A 24,987-nucleotide genomic window follows, 5' to 3' on the forward strand; every position below is an offset into this window, starting at 1 on the left:
AAGAATGGGTAATGGGTCACACAAAAATCAAAAATAACCAAAATTAAGTTTAGTGTATATATATGTGTGAAATTGAAATTATCAATGAGATGGAAAGCAACTGAAGAAAACAGCTGGCATCAACCTCTGGACTGCATACACACATACCACATACCACATACATCCATGGAAATATAAGACACTTTAAAATATCACTCTAACAATTTATAGCTGAAAGTACCTGCCTATTTGGTTCAATTCTTTGTTTTGTTTTGTCTTGTCTTGTTTTGTTTTTTTATGTGGAGCTGAGGATTGAACCCAGGGCCTTGTGCTTGCTAGGTAAGCGCTCTACCACTGAGCTAAATCCCAACCCCTTGGTTCAATTCTTTAATCGTTAACACAGGATCTATACAGAGTATTCCCATCTTTAGACTATAAAAACCTATAAACAGGGTGTGTAATTTCTGTCTTCATGTTTTAAGGATCTCATATGTAAACCAGAAGTGGCTTCAAGTTCTTGTTCCTCTTCTGCCTCCAGAATCAACACCACCACATGTATCTTTAAGTATAGTTTTTAAGCTAGTTCCTTCAATAAAAGTACATATTCAAAAGTTCTCAGGATACTCAGGCAAAAAAAACCATAATGGAATAATTCAAATTGAGGCATTCAAATACATTCACTCATGAAGTATTTACTGACCCCCATAATATGTTAAATTTTCCAAGTCTAAGGTACAAAACCAAAGAGGGTCAGATATTTGGATTAGATGCTAATGTGGCAAGGTGTAACTAAAAGTCAGGATCTCTCTTTCCCCTGAGTTTACAGTCACTAGGCATACACACTATTTGGAGAAGCAGGGCTTTCTGTTCAAAAGTATGTACAGTGCTAAGCACAGATGAATTGAGACAGTTACTGGTGATGAGATGGACCAAAAAGCAGTAGTGATACTTAATTTTAGAAATGGAGATGCTTGCTTAGGAATCTGCAGTATACCACTGTATCTCTCCCATTCCCCCTCTTACCAGGCATCTTTTCATCTGGAATGATTGAACTTTCACAGCCTGGATGGCTTCATCCAAGAGTTTTTCCTGCTCATCCTGGGGTGACTGCTGTGTTGTAGGCTGAAATGAACATTTAAAAATACTTTCATTAGTGGCTCATAAGCACTTTCTCCTAGTCGGAAAAAAAAGTTATTTCTGTAGTTCTAGTCAAAACTCTTTTCCAAATCTTTATATAAGGTTCATTCCAGCTCTATATCTAATTTGTCAGTTGAACTGACTCAAAATTCTGGCCTCAGGCCAGTATGGTGGCGCACGCCTTTAACCCCAGCACTCGGGAGGCAGAGGCAGGTGGATCTCTGTGAGTTCGAGGACAGCCTGGGCTACAGAGTGAGTTCCAGGACAGCAGCAAGTGACGCATGGTGAGACCCTGTCCCAAAATGACCAAAAAAAAAAAAAAAAACCAACAACAACAACAACAAAAAAAAAAAACCCAAAATAAAAATTATCTGGCATCAAAAAAAAACTCGTGGTGGTAATTTATGGCTATGTTCTGCTAATGGTGCTCTACATTCACTGGAGCATAGCTGTTTACCCAAGCTATTTCTTATGGTAAGTCTAGTACAATCCAAAATTTTAAGAACTTCTCTTTCCCTCTCAACTACTTTCATCTACATTTTAACTACTTTTACACCAAGAAATAAGTTTATAAGAACACATCCCCCTCCCTCATAACAAAAACCAAACAACTTGGAATAAAATAGCTGGAATTGTTAGTGACTTACAATAGAAAATGGTAAAGATAGTCTCCTCAAATACCTACTTCAAAAATACAGATAAACAGCAAAAGAACAAAGTAAATCTATTCCTCTATGCCATCAGCAAAACTGCTTGCAAAATGAACTCATTCTCCCTGTCAAGTAGAATTAACCAATATTTCATGTTAAATAACACCATATTTACATTACCACCACAGCATGCCTAACATGTAATTATATATAATCATGTGTTTGAGATCCAGTACACACAATGTGTTTCATAAATGTTCACTACACAGATTAGCTGATTCTAGACCTTTCTGATCATATATATGATTTAAAATATAACTAACCAGATTAATGGATAAGCAGTAAATATGCACAATAGGCTATTGTTAAGCCATAGAAAGATCTCTAGTATTGAAACATGCATATTATATAAAAAAAACCTAGAAAACATTACACTAAATGAAAGAAGTCTGACATAAATGCATGCTGTAAGACTCCATTTATATGAAATACCTTAAACAGATCTACTAATTTAAAGGAGAAAAGGTAAGCAAATCACCAATTAATGAGTACAAAACTTTCTTTTGAGGTAAAGAAAATATTTTGGAACAGAAGGGAATGTATCAAAAACCACTGACTTGTTTACTTTATATAAATTTCATTTAAAAATTTTAAGACTGACTAGAGGAAAAGAATCTCTCTACATAATGAATTAGAAAAGGTGGAAGGATTTATACATAAACATGAAAGTAAAATTTCATGTTTCAAATCTAAGACAATCAAAAAAAAACACTTCAGATTAAACAGCAAAAAAAAAAAAAAAAAAAATCCACTTCTGAAATACATTGGTTTATAAAACCTAAAAGCTTTGTTTTAGTTTAATTTTGGATTAAAAACGTTGTCTTGGTTTGATTTTTAATAAAGAAAAAACTGAGTAATGAGCAATGTCATCCACCTCTTCATACTGTTTTTGCTAATAAACTAGTAAAATGAGTTTTCCCCACAACTGTCTCTTTTCCAAAATCATAAATAAGGGGCTAAAGGGATAGCCCAGTAGTTAAGAGTGCTCAGTGCTCCTGCAGAAGACCTGAGTTCAATTCTTAGTCCCCACATACTAGGTAACTCACAAACAATTATAACCGGCTCCAGGGAACCCAACACCTCTGGCCTCCACAGGCATTAACATGCACATAATAACACACATACACATCATTAATTTTCTAATCAAAATACTTATTTTAATTATAAATGAATTTCAAAAGAAAACAAGTGTCTTAACTTTAAAGAAACACTAATATAGGAGAAATATTAGCATAAAATGCTTTTTCCAGAAGTAAAAAGGAAAGTAGCATTTAAGGATTTAGACTTAAACTAGGCATGACAGCTCATGCCTATAACCATGCCTATAATCCAGGAGGTTGAAGATTACAGGTTCAAGGCCAGCCCCAGCTACAGAGTAAAACCCTGTTAAAAAGAAAAAGAAAAGAAAGACCAAAAAACAAAACAAGGCTAAAAAAGATTCCAAATGAATGAAAAATGTTTTTTCTTGTGTCAGAGTCTGATGTAGCCTCGGCTAGCCTTGAACTCACTTTGTAGCTGAGGATGGCCCTGAACTTCTGATCTTCCCATCTCTATTTCCCTAGTGCTGGGATTACAAGCACATGCTACTCTGTCCGGGTTTATATGATGCTGTGGCTACAACCTGAAGGCTTCACACATGCTAGGCAGAACTGAGCCACATCCCTAGACTCAAACTCAATAAAATTTACTACACATTGGCTAGTCCTCCAAGTAAATCAGTCTCCATATATGTATGTTGTATGAGTGTTGTTAGTTAGCAACACTCCCATATATTCCAATGTCCCTCAGATAAGCAATTTTACTATTATAGGTACCTTATATACATGGGATTACACAGTATTTTTCCTATTGTGTCTGGCTTACTTCATTTAGAGTTATGTCCAAAGTTCATCTATATGAAAGCATTTGTCAGAATTTCCCTCTTTTTAAAGACTGTATGTGTGTATATGTATATGCATGCATGTGTATATGTGTATATATATTTACATATACATGTATTGATTCATTCACCTATAGAGATATACTGTTTTTCAGCTTTGATTACTGTGTATAAATAAGCTTTATTATACAGCTATAAAATGGGATATATGAGGTCACACATTTTGGTAAAGACTAGAAAAATAAAATAGCACACATAAAGTTCTGAATGTGTAACTTAGTAATAAAAACTTCATAAGCATTAGTATATTCTTTAGATGAAAGCAATTACCTCTACTGGTTACAGGAACCTATTTGTTGGTCAATTTTCCCACTTACAAGTGCAGATGTAATATGACAATACAACATAAAGCAATAGGAAAATGAAAACTAATCCCTTAAAGACATTGAATTTTATTTTTCTTTTTGGTTTTTCAAGACAGGGTTTCTCTGAGTAGTTTTGGTGCCTGTCCTGGATCTCGCTCTGTAGACCAGGCTGGCCTCGGAACTCACAGAGATCCACCAGGCTCTGCCTCCCAAGTGTTAGGATTAAAGGCATGCACAACCGCCGCCTGGCTAAGACACTGAGTTTGATCATGTTGATGAAAATGGTATTTAAAACTGGTGACAAAAAACAAATTAATACTTTAAAGAGAATTAAGGATGATGAGTGGACAGAACTTTAAAACAATTTGGGCTGGGGAGTTTGTGTTGGAGTTTGTGTCTAGCAGGCTGAGGACTTTGGGTCCAATCCCCAGAACTGCAAAAAGAAAAAAAAGCAAACAACAAAATCTCCTCCACTTTGAATTCCATACATACACTAACTTAGCAATACCCCAAAAGTCTTATGATGGAGCACACTATGAACATTAAATAGCAATATTCTCTTTTCTCCTTGTTGAGAATTCCTGGCTATTCTCCCCAGAATCTGTTCACATCACCTCCCAAGGTCGTCCCCAAGCTCCTGACACAAGTCTTTCCCACCATAACCCCAAAGTACTATACTACAGTATGTTTCAAAAGCATGTCTCCTCCCCCAGATGTGTGGTTAGTTGAACTGGACTCTGGATTTCTAGGAGTAAAGTGCCAACGAGATCAACACTTGTTTCTAGATGCAAAAGTGAGACTGGGAGAGACTAAGTACCTGGTTCAACTCCTAAAAACTGCCTACGACAGAACTGATACCTAGGTTTCGTTGTCCAGTAAAACTGTGCTCCAACCCTGGTTCGCCCGGCACATAAAATGGACTCTGTAGGGTATCCTCAAATGCTTTGTGTAATTAAACACGATGCCAACTAGTAAGTGTTAAAAAAAAGCAAATTCTAAAGTTAAAACGTCACACTGGTTATGTACAAAATCCGGACTGTAAAACTTCTGAGGGAAAAAAAAAATCATCTTGTAAGACAAAGTATTATATTAAATAGTACACATCAAAGATTTAGCAAATTATGGGAGCAAAAGTTCAGAACTCAGCAAGCTAGAACAGAGGACGCTGACCATGAATAGTAGGCTGGTCCGAGACTAGCAAGATCATCTCCAACCCCCACTCCAAAAAATCAACAACAAAAAGATTTAATACTGGTTTTTCCTATTAACACACTTAAAAGTGAAATATAGAATTCTGAATACAAAGAATGGATACTGAAATAATCAAAACGGACGTAAGCATACCAGCATCCAAAAACATTATCTGTTCAGAGCAGATTACACTAAATGCTAGTGACAACATGCCCTGTGGAAAAGAGACAGGATTCTAATTTTGAGGAAGTTCATGTTCATAAGGCTAGTGCCGCACCATGACGTGCCACCATCACGAGAAACCCAAAGGAGAATGATCGCTCCCAGCAATGAGCTAGAGTCCTCGGTGAACAAATGAGAAAGGTAAAGTGGTCTCCTTTCTGGTGGTTGGGTTCAGAGAAAGAAAGCATGAGTCCTTCGGGAAACTCACGCGAACAGGTCCCTAGAATTCGCTGACAGACACAAGATCGGGGGCTATGCGGCCACGGAAGGCCGGGGGCCCACTGCGGCCCCTCTGAAAGACACGTCTAGTAGAGAAACGCCGTGGGGCCCGCGAGCACAGCCGAGCACAAAGGTGGAACTGCACCATCTGGGCGCGTCCCGGCCACAGCGCCAGCCCAAAGCTCAGCCGCTGCTCACATCCTCAACTCCACATTTGGGGCCGCAGACCTGGGACGCCCATACAAGAGGCTGCCGCAGGCCTCCGCCGACACCCACACCCTCCAGCCCAAGACACTCGTCAGAGCGGCCGCCAGGTCTCATCAGGGCAAAGACCAAAGCCAGCGCCACCGCCCACCGCAGCCCACCGCAGCCTACTCGCGGCCTTCCCAGCCCGCGCCCCAGCCCGCAGGCCCAGCCCAGCTGGGACGGGCCTCGATGGGAACGCAGAGGCCCCACTCTGCCCGCCAGGCTCCCGTCCGCTGGGAGAAGCGAGGACTGCGACCCGGGCAACCCACCGGCCCACTGCCTGCTCTCACTCACCATGGTGACTCCGGGGACCCGCAAGCAGCAGAGCCTACTCTGCCGGAGCCGCCCGCCGTCAGGTGACGCGGCCTCCCGAGCCCCGCCCTCTCTAGCCCCGCCCTCAGCTGGTAGCGGCTTTTCGATTGGTCCACTTCAAGTCTCGCGTGGTTTGGGAAGAGAGGCAGAGGGCGGTGTGTAGTGGACGGGGCGGGGCGCTAGGGACGGCAGGGAGGGAGGCCGTAGTTACCGGGTTCGCGGCAGGAGAAGGAGTACTGCGCTAAAGCCCTGGGCTCGTTCTCGTCTCCCGCACCAGCGCACCCTCGAGTGCACTTGCGCAGAAGGAAGTCCAGGATTGGTTGTGGGACGGTCTCATTTTTCTTGTGGCCAATCTGGACGCGCCGGGGGTGGTCTCAGCGCTCTGACCGTCTGCGTTTCGCGCGCGTTTCTTCGAGCTATGGAGTCGGAGCTGGTGCGGCGCCTCGCCCCGCGCCTCGGCCTTGCGGAGCCGGGTGTCCTGAGGTGAGTGCGGCCGTGCGTGCTGGGATACGTCCCTGACTCGGGCGGCCCTTCAGGCTGTTGGCTTGTGGGAGATGACTTCAGAGGGCGTTTGCAGTCGGCTAGCTCTGCGGGATGCACTGGTCGGAAAAGGAAGCAGTCGGGGTGAACCGCTGGTCATTTCTCAGGTTCCAGAACCTGTTGAGAGCGGTGAGCCAGACACGCAGGACGGACCCCGAGGAAATGACTGTAAATGGCAAGGGTAAGGTAGAGTACAGTACAGAGTGGGGAAATGTGGCAGGAGTGGCCCAGACAGCCTCGGTTTTCAGAAGCCTTTGGGATTGGGAGGACATTTGTGTGATCTGTCGATGGAGTGACGTCATTGCAGGCAAGCGAACAGAGCGGAACTGGTCCGCGAGTCTCAGCACCCGGTGAGGTGAGGGAAGGGAAGGAAAGGCGCTCTAAATAGGTTTGAAGATAGGACTCGTGATTAATAAAATAGCGGTTCGTAAATGTGGACCTGAATCCGCCACAGCAACAGCATCATCTTGTTAGAAATAAAAAGTCCGTAAGCTTCCTCCCAGGGCTACTGACCAGAAATGGGATGGGACTCAGAACTGTTTTCACACGCCTCCAAAACTGAGAACCACTCATTCAAGGAAGAGAAAGAAAGGATTTGATTTGCTCAAACCTGCCTGCCTTCAGCTCTTTACACTTCTTCAAGTAATGTTGGAAGGAGAAGAATTGTTTGAGGAGACTTGAATTCACTTTTCTTTAAAAGCGCTTGGACACGGCGCTTAAGAACTTTAAAGAACTTTAAAGAACTTTACCTCCCCAAAGGATGTGAATTCTAGGCCCCATATGAACTTGCACAAAAGTTAAGTGGGGTAGGAAGGAGTCCATCTGCTGCTTTCAGTTCTTTGCCTAAGTGTTGGGACAAAGGTCTGGAACAATTTTAGTGAATGTATTGCCTTTATATCCAGGAAAGCAGAGGAGTACCTACGACTGTCTAAGGTGAGGTGTACCGGTCTGTCTGCACACAGCTCAGAAACCAGCAGTGCTGTCATATGCCTGGACCTTGCAGCTTCCTGCATGAAGTGCCCCTTGGATAGAGTAAGTAGGTTCCATCATCTGAATGACCTGATATGACACTCACTCTTCTTTGTTTCATTTTAATCTTCTTGTGGTCGGCTCCGTTTCTTTTCATGATTAAAGCAGCTCACAGGAGAAGGTTTCTAGCTGACAATTCAAGGGTACAATCTATCCTGGCACAGAAATCAAAGCAACTTGAAGACTCTACATGGCAGCTACAGTTAGGAAGTCATTGTTTTGTACTCAGTTCACTTTCTCCTTTTCAGACAGTCCAGGATCCTGTGGCAGGAAAGTATGCCACCCACAGTGAGCAAGTCTGTCTTCCCACCCCTACTAATCCAATCGACATAATCCCCCATAGGCATGCCCAGAGGCTCTTCTTCCAAGTGAATCTAGACCTCAAATTGATAGTTGAAATTAATTCTCACAGTTGGACCAGGCCTTCTCAAAATCCTTAATGTTTTAGAATTTTAGAGTCAGAAAGAGTCACACATTTGAAACCAAATGTTAGTACTATTCATTAACTCTGTGAGCTACCAGTTTCTTCATCCATGAAACGAGGATAAAAAATGTCTTTTACTGGATTATTATGACTAGAGTCACTATCTATCTCTATGTATTGTATCTAACAGTACTTGTGTCATAATTGATGTATTCATTAAAGCTCTATTAACTTTCTGTTGTTGTCCATCTCTTTGGTTTCTTTTACCCTGACCTCAAGCTAAAGTCACTTAGTGACTTGTAATTTTGTGACTACAACACTCCCCTCCTCGATTCTCCTCTGCCAAGTTCCCTTTTGTCTTAGTGTGACTCTACTTTGCTGTCATATCTTTTATGACGCCCCAGCTTCCCCCAGATGGAGTTGGATCCCTACTGTGGTGGAGTGTCCTACTCTTCTCCCCTTTCTTCCAGACACACACCTTCCTCACACTACTCTCAATACTTCCCTTATTTTTCCAGTAATTTGCACATTGCCTCCGTAATCACATATATGTGTCTCCCTCTGGATATTTGCAAAGCTGAGACAAGCAATACTGTTTAAACATTTTTAAAGTTCTTGGAAATAGTAGACTGCTTGGTGTGATTGATGATTTTTAATACCACTTAATATTTAAGGATAATAATATATTGAACTTAAAATTTGTATGTTTTTCCTTTCAAAGGCTTATTTAATTAAGCTCTCTGGCTTGAACAAGAAGATGTATCAGAGCTGTCTTAAATCTTTTGAGTGTTTACTGGGATTAAATTCAAATATTGGAATAAGAGACCTAGCTGTACAGTTCAGCTGTACAGAAGCAGTGACCATGGCTTCAAAGATACTGCAAAGGTATGTATAATTTTTAAAGATTTATTTATTTTATGTGTATAAGTGTTTGCCTGCATGTATGTCTGCACCACATGCATGCCTGGTGCTCTCAGGTCAGAAGAGAACATCAGGTGGACTGGAGTTAGGGATGGTTGTGAGCCACCATGTGAACGCTGGGAACTGAACCCAGGTGCCCTGTAAGAGCAACAAGTGCTCTTAGCCACTGAACTGTTTTTCTAGCTCCTAAATCAATATTTTAAAAAAAAAAAAAAAAAAAATCAGTCTGAGTCCATTGTTCCAGCTCAGTCAAAAAACAAAGCTATTGCTCAGGACAATTCAAGTTGGAAGCCAGAGGAGACTACAAGTAAGTTTTGTGTTTGCTAAATTGTTTCATTGCATTTTCAGCCCCTTTGAAATAATACTTTATGACAAATAATTCCACAAACATTGCTGTCTCCTAGCTATGAGTCTAGTCTTACTGAAACACAGCGAACAGATCTGGACTTGTCCAGGCCACTTTTCACCACAGCTGCACTACTTTCAGCATGCAAGTAAGTGTTGCTTTGTTTTGTTTTGTTTGTTTTGTTTTTCCAGGGGCAGAGGGTAGGGGGAGTATTGTGGTTTTTTTAAGACAGAATTTTGCTGTGTAGTCTATGCTGGACTGAAAGTCACTGTGTATCTTAGGATAGCCTTAAACTCATGGTAATCCTTGTGTCTCAGACTCCCAAATTCTGAGATTTCAAGTGTGTGTGCACCGCAACACATGGATCTAGTCTAGTGTTCTTTTACCATAGGAAAATTTTGCCCATATGTGAGTTTTCATGCCCTAAAGAATACTTCTGAGCTGGGCGGTTGTGGTGCACACCTTTAATCCCAGCACTTGGGAGGCAGAGACAGGTAGATCTCTATGAGGTCAAGGCCAGCCTGGGCTGCAGAGTGAGTTCCAGGAAAGGCGCAAAGCTACAGAGAAACCCTGTCTCGAATGGGCGGGGGGAACGACACGACACCCCTTCTGATTTCACTGACTTCAGCTCAGCACATTTTCTACTCCAAACCTGTAACACTATGGTTTGTGGCCTGGTGATCAGATTCTTAGATTAGCTGATAATATAGCTGCCAGCTTAAAACTAGTGTTTCAAGAAGTTTTCCTGCCAAGGGGCAACCATGTATATAAGCAAGGTATTATCATTTCAGACCCTGCTTTTTGTAAGTGATAAAATCTGTCAAGACAGTAGTCATGTTTGATTTTCAAGTACAACTGTTCATTTGAGTATAAAACATTTCTGAAATAAATTCTTACGTTTAAATCATCAAAATATTTAGTTGTCAGCATACATATTGAATTATTACCATGAAATACTAATAATTTCTTAGATCTTTGAAGTTGTGTTATTTCACCTTTTGAGAGAACTTTCTACAGAAAAAAATATGTAATGGTCTATTAAAGAATGTATTTCTCGGGCTGGAGAGATGGTTCAGTGGTTAAGAGCACCGACTGCCCTTCCAGAGGTCCTGAGTTCAATTTCCAGCAACTACATGGTGGCTCACAACCGCCTGTAATGAGATCTGGTGCCCTCTTCTGGCATGCAGGGACACATGTAAGCAGAATACTGTATACATAGCAAATAAATCTTAAATAAATAAAGACTTTGTTTTTTAAAAAAAAAAGAATGTATTTCTCACTATCTGGTCCCTTTTTTGGGGGGGGGGTTATATTTGGCTTGATTAGCAACATAACTAAGAGTGGTTGCCATTCATAGATAATATCCTTTTAATTCAACCAGGGAATGTGAGTGTACAAAGAAGGAGTGTAGTTGATGTTACAGGAACTGAAAATAGTCAAATAACTCCGTTCTTGAAATTATATTAAATTGAGCAAGAAATGGTCAATTGTCTTGGTGGAGGGGTGTGTGTGTGTATGTGTGTGCCACAAATGTGCTGCCTGTGGAGGGCATTAGAGTTACAGGTGGTTGTGAGCTACAATGTGGGTGTTGGAATTGAACCCAGGCCCTCTTAAAGAATAGCTAGTGCTCTTAACCACTGAGCCATCTCTCCAGCCTCAGTTGGTTTGTTTTATTTTTAATTGATTGCTCTAGAGGAATATGAGCAGTTTTGGGCTTTGAGAGTGGGGCAAAGAGAGATGACTCTCCTTTATAAGTAGAATCATTCTCAAAGGAAGTTCTGCAAATTGGTATTGTCTAAGAGGCATGACACTCTACAACAGATGGCTTTAGTTGCCCCATTTTATTGCAGAACAGATGCATTTTAGCTCCCAGTTCAATAAGAGCAAATTTACAAGCTTCTAGCTAATGACCTTGAGAATAAAAGGAAATCTAGATAGCTGGAGAATCTTAGTAAAGTGTGGGCAAAAAGTAAGTTTATAATCTGGTTGATTTGCTGAGAAACTTGGTGATATTGAAAAAAGCAAATTTATGAAATTGTTTTTTAGAATTCTGAAGCTAAAAGTGGATAAAACCAAAATGATAACTACATCTGGTGTGAAAAAAGCAATATTTGATCGGCTATGTAAGCAGTTAGAGAAGATTGGGCAGCAGATTAACAGTAAGTATTCTGTAGTTGAAAATGCTGATTTATGAATTCTTTCATGAGAAAATTGACAGGTCAGTTCTTCAAACATGGTGGTTTAGTACCTTAGAAAGTACAGATCCATGACTAGAAAATATATTCTTTAAGAAACATCATTGTCAGGTTGGGGATTTAGCTCAGTAGTAGAGCACTTGCCTAGCAAGCGCAAGGCCCTGCATTCGATTCTCAACTAAAAAAAAAAAGAAAGAAAGAAAGAAAGAAAGAAACATCAGTGTCAGCCAGGCAGTTATCCTAGCATTCAGGATGCAGAGGCAGACAAAACTCTGTGTTTGATGCCAGCCTGGTCTACAGATTGAGTTCCAGGTCAGCCAGCACTACATAATGAAACCCTGTCTCAAAACAAAGAGACTCCAATGTTAAATGCCAGCTTCTGTGTACATAAGCTGGGGTGGAAGTGATTCTCATGTCTAACAAAAGAAACACCCAGAAAAGAGAGCAGCAAGATTATCTGCTTTTTCTTCATCTCAATTTGCTCCCCTGGGTTTTGAATTTCTATGATCCCCCTAAGGACCTATATGACTAAATAATAAAATTGAATAAAAATTAACCTTGAAACCACGTTTTCCTTTTCTGAAAGGAGACTCTCGAGATTTAGCTAGTCCAGCACTGAAGAAAAAGAAGTCCATGGTTGAACCACCAGCAAAAGGTAGGTAGGGCATCCTAGCTGGCTGGTGTTGAAATTGGTGCGGTATAATTTATGCAGCCAGCAATACTGTGGTACTCCTAACAGTTTGCATGACAAGAGCCAGCACTAGAGAAAAATCTGACCACTAACTCTTGATAAGACCTGTTTTTCAAGCCAGGTGTGGTTGTACACACCTGTAATCCTAGCACTCAAAGGATTGACACAAGGGGCTTGCTGTAAATTCAAGGTCAGCTTGTCTGTATAGTGAATTCCACCATGAGCTACACATTGATATCATCTCACAACAACAAAAAAAAAACAGCCTTTTAAGGATGATTAAATGGAAGTAACAGAAGTGTAAGTAAAAATATATCTAAAGTGGCCAAAAATAAAAATATTCCTAATTTTTGAAAGTATATGCAGTACAAGCATGGTGATAAACATCTTTAATCTCAGCACTCTGTTACTCCTTTAATACCAGCACTCAAGAGTTCAAGGCCAGTCTGGTCTACAAAGCAAGTTCTAGACCAGCCAGGTCCACACAGTGAGACCTTGTCAAAGCAGTGTGTGTGAGTGTGGGTAGCTGAGCTGCCAGGATTCATATCCTGCTTTGTCACTGTTAACTTTCTTAGGCAAATCAAAGAGAATTCAAACAGAGACCGATTCATAAATTGGGCAAACTCAAAACTGGTTCAGAGAACTCTACCTAGTATATGAACAGCAAGTCCTAACAGATTGAAATTAAAAGAATAGAAAAGATCTGAACGAGTCAAACTACTCGTTTGCTTTAAGTATGGTCTAGTGTGAGGTCCCTATTTGGGTAACCAGAAAAGTAACTTGTGATTGACTACTTTTTTTTTCCCCTAAAAATATTTTTTCAAATTAAGTTCTAGTTACTTACATAGGAACTCTAACTATAAAGATAATCTGATGCTAACAGCTTCAGTTTTCTAATCTGTAAGACCTGATTAATGTTAGCACCTACTTCATAATGTTTGTGATGGGATTACTTGAGATACAAACTGTTGTTCAGTGTCTTAGAACACTTAGCATGTAAGAGAAAGAAAAGCAAAATTTGTCATGTTACATTTCACTTAGTCTTATTCTTTTACCTTAATTGAAGTAGATACTTTTAATTTATACTTTTATGCCATTTGTAAACATAAGTTTGAAATTACTTTTGATAACTTTCCCTTATAGAAATAGAAGAAGTAATAGAAACCCCACATAAAGCAATGAAAGATGAAGGTCTGACACAGGATTATGAAGAATGGAAAAGGAAGATTTTGGAAAATGCTGCCAAAGCTCAAACAGCCACCGCAGAGTCTCGAAGATGAAGGGCGTGAGGATTCATCTAAACTTGTATACCAGGCATGCTAAGGATTGTCTCAATATGAAAGACACTAGTACTGGGCACTTCATGTGGAAATAGATCAACCATAGCACCTCCGTAGACTCTGGATGGAAATGGGACCATTTTGCTTCTCTGTGTTAAGCTTAAGGAAGTCTCCTGACTTAACCTAGAACACACATTTCAAGCTGAAAGGCATCTCAGACATTTTACTTGTTTTTTGTGTTTTTATTTTATTTCACTAAATCAGTGTTATAGAGCCTAAGTTAATAAATGTTTATTTTTTTAAGATTCACTTGTTTTGTGTTTATGAGTGTTTTCCCTGCATGTAGTTTGTACCACATGTGTGTCTGGTGCCAGTGGAGGCCAGAAAAGGGTGCTGGGTCCACTTAGACTAGAGTTACAGACAGTCTGAGCTGTCAGTTGGTGCTGTGACTCAAACCCTGGTGCTTTTAAGCACTGAAATATCTCTCCAACCCAGTAAATGTGATTTTTATATGCATTTGAGTTGCAGTTCTCAACATTGAGTAATCTTTATTAGGCCGAAATCTGTATCTACTCAAATGAAGAAAAATCCCATGTGTACTGAGCCCTACTACTACCTGGAACCCAGACTCAGACTTCCTGGGTTTAAAACCCACTCTACTTTGCCACTTGAACAAATACAATTAACTTCTGTTTGCTCTATCTATAAAGTGGATATTAAAAGGTACTGCTTTGGCTATGGATGTGGCTCAGTTGCTAGAATGACTGTCGTGCTCAAAGGCCTGAATTTGGTTACCAGTGCTGCATAACACCAGGCATAGTGCACCCCAGTAATCACAGCGCTTAGGAACAGAAGGCAGAATCAGAAGTTCACAGTCATCCTCAACTACATAATGGGTTTAAAGCCAGTGTAGGATACATGAAGACCTGTCTCAATGCTGCCTAGAATAGCTGGGAGGTATATCAGACCCCAGTGCATTTTCATGCATGTAGTACAATATCTGCTGTGAAGAAATAATGAATAAATTTAAACTTTACAGAGGCCTGACATAATTACATATTAGCACCATGTTATGCATTAGACAATGCACCAAAGTTTATTTCTTTGATATCCATACACTTAAAAATTTAACCTTAGTAAACCCTTTAACACTATGAAAGAAGCTATGTAAATGTATTCCTTTTATTGAATATAACTTCATACAATATATTCTGATCACACATTTCCCCTTCTTCATCTCCCAGATCTCCATCTTCCCACCCATCCAGATCCACACCTTTCTACAGAAAACAAAAAGCACAAGAAATAAAGACATACACAAAGCCCATAAAAACACAAAGTCAGAAGCCGGAATATACAAGCAAAATATCAGCAAGATAAAAAAAAAAATAAAAAAAAAAAAAGTCCAAACAAAGCATTATATGAGACAAAAGAAAATGTATAAAAATAACATGGTGTTAGATTTGTGTTGGCCATCTCCTGGGCATGGGGTCCACCTTTATGTGCAGATAGTGAGACTCATTGGAGGAAGAAATTCTTCCTTTGCAATTGTCAAATTGAAATAGTTTTTTGTTGTTATGAATGGGAGCTTATGCCCACCTTTCCCTCTCATCAAGGACCCCATCTGGCTTAGACCTGCAGGTCCTGTGCATGTTGCCATAGTCTCTGTGAGTTCATATTTTATCAGTCCTGTTGTGTCTGTAAGACACCATTCCTTGGTGTCATCCATTTCTGGCACTTAAAATCTCTGCCTCCTTTTTCTCATAGCTCCCTGAGACCTGAGGGGAGGGGTTGAATAAAGACAACCCATTTAGGACAGTGTTCCAAGGTCTCTCTGCACATTGTCTAGTTGTGGTTCTCTATTAATTCCCTTATACTGCAGGAGGAAGCTTCTCTGATGATGGCTGGATGAGATATTGATCTATGGGTGTAGCAGAATACCGTTAGGAATCATTTTATTGCTCTGTTCCTTTAGCAGAGCAATAAATAGTATTTGGTTTTCCCCTAGGCCCATGGTCTATCTGGTCTCAGATTCTTGCCCACCTGGACAGTGTGAGGCATGGGTTCTATGTCATGGAGTGGGCCTTAAATTCAATCAGATAGTGGTTGGTTACTCCCACAACATTTCTGCCACTATTGCATCAGTGTATCATGCAGGCAGGTCAACACTGTAGAAGGAGGAGTATAGCTGGGTTGGTATTCACCTTTCTCCTGTGGTAGTGTGCAGAGTCAGAAGTGAAGGCACCAGTTTGACTTCTACATAATGAGATATGAGTTGTCTTCAGAAATAAAGCCTTACCATCAGTTTGTGGAGAACAACCAATAGCATTGGCAATAGCCCAGGTTGTATAGGGGTTCCCATGGGGCACCTTTGGCCAATAACTCAATTAGATGTAGCTCATTCTTGGTACTAGAGGTTTCACTTGGTGAGGAAAGATGTCTAGTTGGGGCATTGTCTTTCCCATTATTTGGTGACTCCATTTAGATTTCTTTTTTATATGTATATATTTTAAGAAGCTTTTACTGTAGTAGATTTCCATATGACCCCTCAAAAGACCCTTAGTGTTAGTTGTTCCTCCTTTTACCCGCTCCCTAGCCTCTCTTCACCATTTCCCTCCCCCATTTAATCGTCCCACTGTAATCTCTCCCATCTCTCCATAACTATATATTCTATTTCCCCTTTGTTGGGAAATACTCTCCTCCTCCCTAGTCCCTTACTCTATATCTAACCCCTCTGATTATAAGGATTGTAGTGTGCTTATGAAAGGCTTAAGCACTAACATCAACATATAAAAGAAAACATATTGCCTTTTTCAGTCTGGCTACCTCACTCAGGGTGATTTTTCCCCCTTAGTCCATCCATCTACCTGTGAATTTCACAATTTTGGTTATTTGGTTTTAATAGCTGAATAATATTCCATTGTGCAAATGTATCATGTTTTTATCATCTGTTGATGGACATTAGGCTGTTTCTAATTTCTGGCTATTATGAACAGAGCAGCAATGAATATGGATGAATAAATGTCTCTGTAGTGGGAGGTAGAGTCCTTTGCATATATGCCAAGAGTGGTAGAGCTGAATCTTGAGCTAGATCTATTCCCAGCTTCCTGAGAAACTGCCACACTGATTTCCATAGTGGGTGTACAAATTTGCACTACCACCAGCGGTGGATGAGTGTTCCCCTTACCACACATCTTTACCAGCATGAGTTGTTATTTGTTTTATTGATCTTAGCCATTCTGACTGGTGTAAAGTAAAATCTCAAAGTAGTTTTGATTTGCATTTCCCTATAATTAAGAATGTTGAACATTTCTTTCAGTGTTTCTCAGCCGTTCGTTTTTCATCTTTTGAGGAACTTTCGGTTTAATATCCCTTTTTTAATTGGGTTCTTTTTTCTTGATGCCCAATTTTTTTTTTAGTTCTTTATATATTTTAAATATTAACTCTGGTGGTTTGAAAGAAAATGGCCCCCAAAAGGAATGGCACTGTTAGGGAGTATGGCCTTGTTGGAGGAAGTGTGTTACTGAAGGAGTGGGCTTTGAGGTCTCCTATGCTCAAGCTTTGCCCAGTGAGACAAAAGATTACTTACTGTTTCTTGCGACTGCCTCGACCAGCAAGGATGACGCAACACCGGAGCTCTTCTTTAAGCAGTTTATTCAAGACCTTGTTAGTAGCGATGTCTCCCCACCCCCCTCCACCCCCCCCCCCCCAGGCAAGCCTCTCCCAGCCCTTAAGTAGGTCTGGGCTACCAAACCCAGACAGCCACATGGGCACTATCCATAGGTCCACACATATGCAAGCGGCACACAAATCCAGCCATAGCCAAATAAGGAGCTGTTTACCACAAACAGTACTTGCCGTCGGGAAGGCAGAGGGTAGAAGCCAGCGCCATCTTTAAGGTGTGGCTACATGCAGCTCTCTACAACTGTTGCCTTCAGATCAAGCTGTAGAACTCTCAGCTTCTTCTCCAGTATCCTGTCTGCCTACACACTGCTATGCTCCCTGCAATGATAATGAACTAAACCTCTGAACTGTAAGCAGCCACCCCAATTAAATGTTTTCCTTTATAAGAGTTGTGCTCCATATGAACACCTGATTTTTGACAAAGCCAAAACTATACAATGGAGAAAAGAAAGTATCTTCAACAAATCGTGCTGGCATAACTGGATATCAATATGTAAAAGATTACAAATAGATCCATATCTGTCACCATGCACAAAACTCAAGTCCAAGTGGATCAAAGACCTCAACATAAATCCAGTTATACTAAACTTAATAGAAGAGAAAGTAGGAAGTACTCTTGAATGCATTGGCCCCAGAGATCACTTCCTAAATATAACACCAACAGCACAGACACTGAGCACAACAATTAATAAATGGGACCTCTTGAAACTAAGAAGCTTTTGCAGGGCAAAAGACACATTCAATAAGACAAAAAGACAGCCTACAGAATGGGAAAAGATCTTCACCAATCCCACACCTGACAGAGGGCTGATCTCCACAGTATATAAAGAACTCAAGAAACTAGACATCAAAATACTGAACAATCCAATTAAAAAATGGGCTAAAGAGTTAAACAGAGAATTCACAAAAGAAGAATCACAAATGGCTGAAAGACATTTAAAGAAATGCTCAACATTCTTAATCATCAGAGAAATGCAAATCAAAACGACTCTGAGATACCACCTTACACCTGTCAGAATGGCTATGATCAAAAACACTAATGACAGTCAATGTTGGAGAGGATGCGGAGCAAAGGGAACATCCCTGATATGAATTCACAATATGCCCCCACGGTTGGGCATGCCCGGCAGACCTAGACACTTCCACCTAGCTATTTCCTGCTCAAAATAGCCATTTCCGAGTCAAAACGTCTGGCGTGACCAGGACCCTGTGGCTTTGCATGGTTGTGTAAAGCACGTAGCGCAACCATGTGATCTACGCGCATGCATGGAGTAGTCACATGGGTCCATGTACACAAGCACAGCCCACCCTTTATAAGCTGGCGCCATTTTTCCCCACTCCACTTTCTCTCTTGACCATGAATGTTTCCACAGGCCTGTTCATGTCTGTCCCTTTCTTTCCTATCCTAATAAAACTCTTGTTAGCGGATCTGTCAAGTTTTGTGACATGTCCTCTCAGCGTAAGAGCACCAACAAATAACTAACAATTCCTCCACTGTTGATGGGAATGCAAACTTGTACAACCACTGTGGAAATCAGTATGGCGGTTTCTCAGAAAATTGGGAATCAAACTACCTCAAGACCCAGCCATACTACTCTTGGGCATATACCCAAGAAATGCTCAACCATACCACAAAGATACATGCTCAACTATGTTCATAACAGCACTATTTGTAATAGCCAGAACCTGGAAACAACCTAGATGCCCATCAACTGAAGAATGGATTAATGGATTAATGTGGTACATATACACAATGGAGTACTACTCAGCAGAGAAAAACAATGACAGCATGAAATTTGCAGGCAAATGGATGGAACTGGAAAAAATCATCCTGAGTGAGGTAACCCAGACTCAGAAGGACAAACATGGTATGTACTCACTCAAAAGTGGATTCTAGATATAAAGCAAAGAACAATCAGACTGCAACCCACAGAACCATGGAGGCTATACATATAGCAGGGGGAACCCTGAGGGAGAGTACAGTGAGAACTAGTGGGTGTGCACATCCGCTTTTAGGCTGGGATGCAGTTGCCTGCTGATGAAGTAATAAGGCGACAGATGAGACTCCCAAGCAGCTGAGCTACTGTGTGTATACAGAATTCTTACACTTTGGACTCTGAAACAAGTTTAGACTGTTATAGACTATGGGGATTTTTTTATATAAGATCTTTATTGACAGATAATTCACATAGTATACAATTTGATAGACTTTAGTCCAGCATCCTCATAGGCCCATGACACCATCACCACTTCCTGTTTTAGAACATTGCTGTCTTCAATTTCTTTCCTTTTTTTTTAATTTTTTTTTTTTGAATGCCAAATGCCTTTTATTGAAGGAGGGAGGTCTTAAATACAAGCTTACAGTACAATGGTAGAACCCTGGAGGGCAGAAGTTTGCTTCTGATGTTTTACAATCTAGCATCTAAGTTGTTAACACCCAATATGCAGGATACACAGACAAGGAACATCCCTTAAACATTCAGGAGGGTGGAATCTCTCAGGGAATTAGCATAGGGAGGATATCAAGGTCAAGGTCGGCAAGCAAGGCAACAGTTACCCAAAACGGGAGCCAGGACCCTACAGGTTTCCCCCTTTTACTAAAAAATGAGCTTCTGACTTAGGTTGCATGGGACGTCAGCAGGTCACCTTACCTGTCATGGAGACACCTTCCAGGCCACACAGGCGCTCTGTCTTAGGTTGGTGAGCGCCCGAATATGGGGATTTTTGAAGTTGAACTAAATGCATTTTTGTGTTAGGTATGGCTATAAGCCTTTGGGGGCCAGGGAGTGGAATGTGGTGGTTTGAAAGAAAATGGCCTCCAAAGAGAGAGGCACTATTAGGAGGTGTGACTTTGTTGGAGTAGGTATGGCCTTGTTGTAGGAAGTGTGTCGCTGTGGAAGCAGGCTTTGAGGTCTCATTCGCTTAACTTTTGATCCGTGTTATAGTCCACTTCCGGTTGCCGCAAGATGTAAGACTCTCAGCTACTTCCCCAGCACCATGTCCACCTGCAGGCCATGCTCTCTGTGATGATGATAATGGACTGAACCTCTGAAACTATAAGCAGCCACCGCAATTAAATGTTTTCCTTTATAAGAGTTGTGCTCATGGTGTCTCTTCCCTGCAATAGAAACCCTAACTAAAAGAGTTAATGTCTTACTTAGGAGCTCTATTGCAGGGAAGAGACACCATGAGCACAACTCCTTTTTTTATTTATTTTAATTAATTAATTTATTTATTTTTCTATTATCAGCTTGATACAGTATAAATTCTTATCTTAATAGTGAAATGTTTCATTGAGGCTTGCTCAGTAATTGAGTAAAACCAAAACTTATTGTAAGCCACAGTCATCCTAGCGTGGTCTCTACAGAGACCATGCTCTCTCTGTGTGTCTCTCTCTCTCTTCTAATAAAGCTCTAAAAGGTACCATGGCTTGTGATTCCTCCACTCTCTTCTCCGTACACCAATGCTGACCATACCTTGGTAGCTGCCGCAGCCAGCCACAAGCACCGCTCCATACCCTTCACAAAGTCTCTTCTGAGACTCATGGCAGTCTCTTAACTGTAATCCCCTGTAAAATGAAGATCAAAAGGCAGATCCCATATTTCCAACATATAATGGCACAGAATATACATTACCATTCCAAAACAGAGAAGGGAGCACAGTGAGGAAATACTGGACCAAAGCAAGACTGAAAAGCAGCTGGGCAAACTCCAAACTCTGCATCTCCATGTCTGATGTCAAGGTACTCTTCAGATCTCCAGCTCCTTTCACCTCTGTTCACTGCAACACACTTCTCTTTCTTGGGCTGTTTCCACTCCCTGTTAGCAGCTTCCTTTGGCAGATATCCCATGACTCTGGCATCTCCAATATCTTAGGTTCACTAAGGCAATTCAGGCTTCAACTTCATAGCTTCGTGCAATGGCCTCTCTAGGCCTCCATTCAGGGACACCCTTGACACATGCCTGGCCTCAATGCCTTTCCTTAGTCTCAGGAGTAAATTCTATATCCCCTTTCTTCTATCCTTAACTCCAGAACCACGTGGCTGAAGCTGCCAAGTTCTGCTGCTTAGTGGAGCTGGCCCATGTTAGGTCCAGATGGTAGGAACCCACAAAAGACCACCATGGAGACCAAATCCTGTATGTAAAAGCAAAGAGCCTTTCTTTATTCAAGCAAGCTCAAGTTTGGACCCTCTGTATGTCAGGCCCAGTAGTATAATCAGAGAGTGCTGAGCCTGGGCAGGGTGGGATTTTTTTATCATAGTAGAGGAGATTTACAGGGTTCGGGACCCTAATTGGATAGGGGCATCTTGGTACAAGGGAAATGGGTGTTTGCTTGAGCTAAAGGACATCTGGTCATATCTTATGATGGTTGGAATGAAATGCTGGAATGTCAGGTATTTCCCATTAGATGCTGGCCCTCCCTTGTGGGATCAGCTTATGACTTTTCCTGGGGACCAGGTGGTACCTGCCTGTAAGCCTGTCACAACAGCTATGTGGGCCCCCACAGTGTTATTTATTATCAATGTTGTTTATTAAGCAGGACTGTTTACCATGTGAGAGAAGCCACAAGGCATAACAAAGCCCACCATAAGAGTTTATGGGGCTGGAGAGATGGCTCAGAGATGCTCTTAACAAGCACTGACTGTTCTTCCAGAGATCCTGAGTTCAATTCCCAGCAACCACATGGTGGCTGACAACCATCTGTAATGAGATCTGGCGCCCTCTTCTGTATACATAATAATAATAATAATAATAAATAAATAAATCTTTTTAAAAAAAGAATTTATTATGGGAAGGGAACAGAAGGGGTGTGCATATGGAATGATCATGTAAAAGGAGAGGGGAGGAATAGGTGGAACCCACTTTTTTAGGTTCCCCCCACACATGCACATATGGGCTTACATAGCTATACCACACATGGTCATAGATTGAGTGACCATGCTGTCCACAGATTACATGATCACACAGCTCAGGGATTACATAGGACGTAAGGCCCTAGGGTGACTAAGCATCTTGCCTGGCTACTGGACAGCACACAAGTGGTCATGTAGCTGAGGGAGTGGCTAGGAATTCTAACACACAGCCCCCTTGTTCAATTATATCTTCACCAGCTTTCTTTCCTTCACTGCCTAAGCTTGGCTGTCCTAAAACTAGATCTCTAGACCAGGCATCCACTAGACTCTGCTTTCCCAGTGCTAGGATTAAAGGTGTGCCTCACCACACCTGGCTCTAAGCTTTTCTTTAATTCCTTTTTACAAGTTGGAAACTTAGCTGGATGGAATCTTGCCCTGAGGTCACCACTTCCTTTATTCTATTTCTTAATCTGTTTTATCTTCTTGAACACAAGACAAGGCTCCATTCCACTTCCTGGTGCTCTTTTTCTCTTCAAAATTTACATTTTGTAATTTACCCTGCTCAGCTTGCTCCTTTTTATTATGAATCTTCACTAGAGTTAACACTAACAACCACACAACAGAATCTATACTATGCTGGGCTGAGGGTGAGAACAGAGAGATCATAATGGAGAATAGGAAGGATGGTGTGACTCATTCACCTGTGTCCCTGTCAGATGTGGCCACTGGGAGTTCCAGGTAGAATGTGTTTTAGGTGTTGTGGGCTGACATAAAGGATGGGAATGAATTAGACGGGAGGCCTGAGAGGGTCCATAGGAAGGAAGGAAGCTGGGTCCACACCAAGGTTTGGTGAAGTCCCCAGGGAATAGAGGTAGGGTGGGAGGAGAGGCACCTACAAGCAGGTTGATACAGGGCTGACAACTCTGGAGAGATTGTGTGTGCTTTGTAGATGTTAAGAAGCTGCTAGGAGCATCATGTCATAGATGATTTTAACTAAAATTAAAAACGGTTGATTGTGTACTACCTATAGCTCTGGGATATAACTAGACTAGCCAATGAGTTCTAGGGATCTTCCTGTTTCAGCCACCTTCACCCCCAACCCTGTAGTTACAGAGGTAGCACCACCATTCCTCAATTCTTGGGTGGGTGCTGGGGATCTCAACTCAGGTTCTCAAGCTTTCCCTGCAGGCACTTTACTAAGTGTAGGCAGAAGTTTCCTGTCCAGACCTCCGGCTCCCAAATAACTGGCAGCCTCTTCCCAAATAACTGACTTAGAGACTTAATATAAATTATAAATGCTCGGCCAATAGCTCAAGCTTATTACTAACTAGCTCTTAAAACTTAACCTATTTCTATTCATTGACATGACCTGAGGCTTGTGGCTTTTGCCTCTATCTTATTTTGTGTGTCCAACTTGTTCTCCATCTGACTGGTGACTTCTCTGACTCTGCCCTTTCTTATCTCATCATTCTGAGTTTGGCTTTCCTGACTAACTTTATCCTGTTCAGCTATTGGCCAGTCAGCTTGTTTATTAAACCAATCATAGTGTACAGAAGGATTATTCCACAGCAACTAAACCATCTTCCCAGCTCCATTTATTGTTAATGAAAATAGTAGGCACTCTGTTTAGTTTGTAGAGAATGTGTGAACTTTTCAAAGACTAATTTCAAAAGGTATTATATGCAAAAGCATATTGCCAAACTCGGTGCCTATCAAGGATTGTGTCCAAGACATACTAGCAGAACTGAGAAAACATCTTCTCAACAACCACAACAACAAATTTTGAATTTCAACTCAAATTGTAGTCTGTGGTAGAGCACTATCTTAGTCAGGGTTACTATTGCTGTGCTGAAACTCTATGACCAAAAGCAAAGTGGGAGAAAAGGGTTTATTTGTCCCACACTTCCATATCATAGTTCATCATTGAAGGCAGTCAGGGCAGGGACTCAAAACAGGGCAGGAACCTGGAGGCAGGAGCTGATGCAGAGGCCATGGAAGAGTTCTGCTTACTGTCTTGCTCCTCATGGATTGCTCAGCCTGCTTTCTTATAGAACCCAGGACCACCAGCCCTGGGATGGCCCAGTTCACAATGAACTGGGTCCTTCCACATCATTCACTAATTAAGAAAATGCCCTACAGGGTTGCCTACAGCGTGATCTTATGGAAGCAGTTTCTGAATTGAGGTCCCTCCTCACAGATGACTTTAGCTTGTGTCATGTTGACATAAAACTAGCCATAACAATTGACCCCTTGTCAACTTGACACACCAATACACTATTTAACAATAACCTTTCCTTTTTGTTGTTTATCCCCAAGATCTCATATTAATATATATCATAATATAAACATGTTACAAACTTAAAAGTACCAGTCTTTACAAATTCAAGCACTTTAAAACTCCAGTTTATAAAGCATACAAAATCTCTTTTAAAATCAAAAGTAAAATCCAAAATCTTTTTAAAAGTTCACAGTTACTCAACTCTTATTGTAGGGGTCTCTGCAAATGCCACAGCCAGCAGAGTAAGAATCTGCATGAGGCAAAAAGGAAATTCGGTTCAATAGGACATAGTTAGCCAGTGTTGGTTCAAACTTCTAGAGTCTGACCCATGGCAGTTTATTTTAGACATATTTAAGTATAGTAAAATTTGGAAAAGTGTTTCCTGGTATAACACACTTCTCTGTGCACAAGGAGGCATAATTACACTGAAATTCCCCTCAAAGTACAAGACTTCTTCCATGAAGATAGATTCTATAGATAGGCTACA

The 24,987-nt window shown here is 41.1% G+C and overlaps 2 protein-coding genes across 3 annotated transcripts in view; one reads left to right on the forward strand and one right to left on the reverse strand.

The window, feature by feature from the left end:
* Vps35 (VPS35 retromer complex component) overlaps positions 1–6,342 on the reverse strand; it is a 39,504-nt gene extending 33,162 nt beyond the window's left edge. Inside the window, exons 1-2 of the mRNA XM_036187834.1 lie at positions 6,243–6,342; positions 1,003–1,101 (exon numbers count right to left, since the gene is read on the reverse strand). Coding sequence (XP_036043727.1) covers positions 1,003–1,101; positions 6,243–6,245 — 102 coding nt within the window. The 5' untranslated portion in view covers positions 6,246–6,342. The remainder of the gene's footprint in view (positions 1–1,002; positions 1,102–6,242) is intronic.
* Positions 6,343–6,440: 98 nt separating this feature from the next.
* Positions 6,441–13,995, forward strand: Orc6 (origin recognition complex subunit 6). Of its 2 annotated transcripts, XM_036187835.1 has the most exons (7): positions 6,441–6,743; positions 7,703–7,832; positions 8,975–9,138; positions 9,579–9,668; positions 11,567–11,679; positions 12,302–12,370; positions 13,550–13,995. In XM_036187835.1, the coding sequence occupies exons 1-7, from the start codon at positions 6,679–6,681 to the stop codon at positions 13,684–13,686; spliced, it is 768 nt and encodes a 255-aa protein (XP_036043728.1). In that variant the 5' UTR covers positions 6,441–6,678; the 3' UTR covers positions 13,687–13,995. The 2 variants fall into 2 exon arrangements, with proteins under 2 accessions (XP_036043728.1, XP_036043729.1); XM_036187836.1 differs by lacking the exon at positions 9,579–9,668.
* The last annotated feature ends 10,992 nt before the right edge of the window (positions 13,996–24,987 follow it).

This window comes from Onychomys torridus, chromosome 5 (genome assembly GCF_903995425.1).
Source record: "Onychomys torridus chromosome 5, mOncTor1.1, whole genome shotgun sequence".
NCBI lineage: Eukaryota > Metazoa > Chordata > Mammalia > Rodentia > Cricetidae > Onychomys > Onychomys torridus.

Coding starts and splice junctions, on each gene's coding strand:
- Orc6 (XM_036187835.1), top strand. CDS start 6,679: ATGGAGTCGGAGCTGGTGCGGCGCCTCGCCCCGCGCCTCGGCCTTGCG. Junction 9,669..11,566: donor GCACTACTTTCAGCATGCAA/GTAAGTGTTGCT, acceptor ATTGTTTTTTAG/AATTCTGAAGCTAAAAGTGG. Junction 12,371..13,549: donor GGTTGAACCACCAGCAAAAG/GTAGGTAGGGCA, acceptor TTTCCCTTATAG/AAATAGAAGAAGTAATAGAA.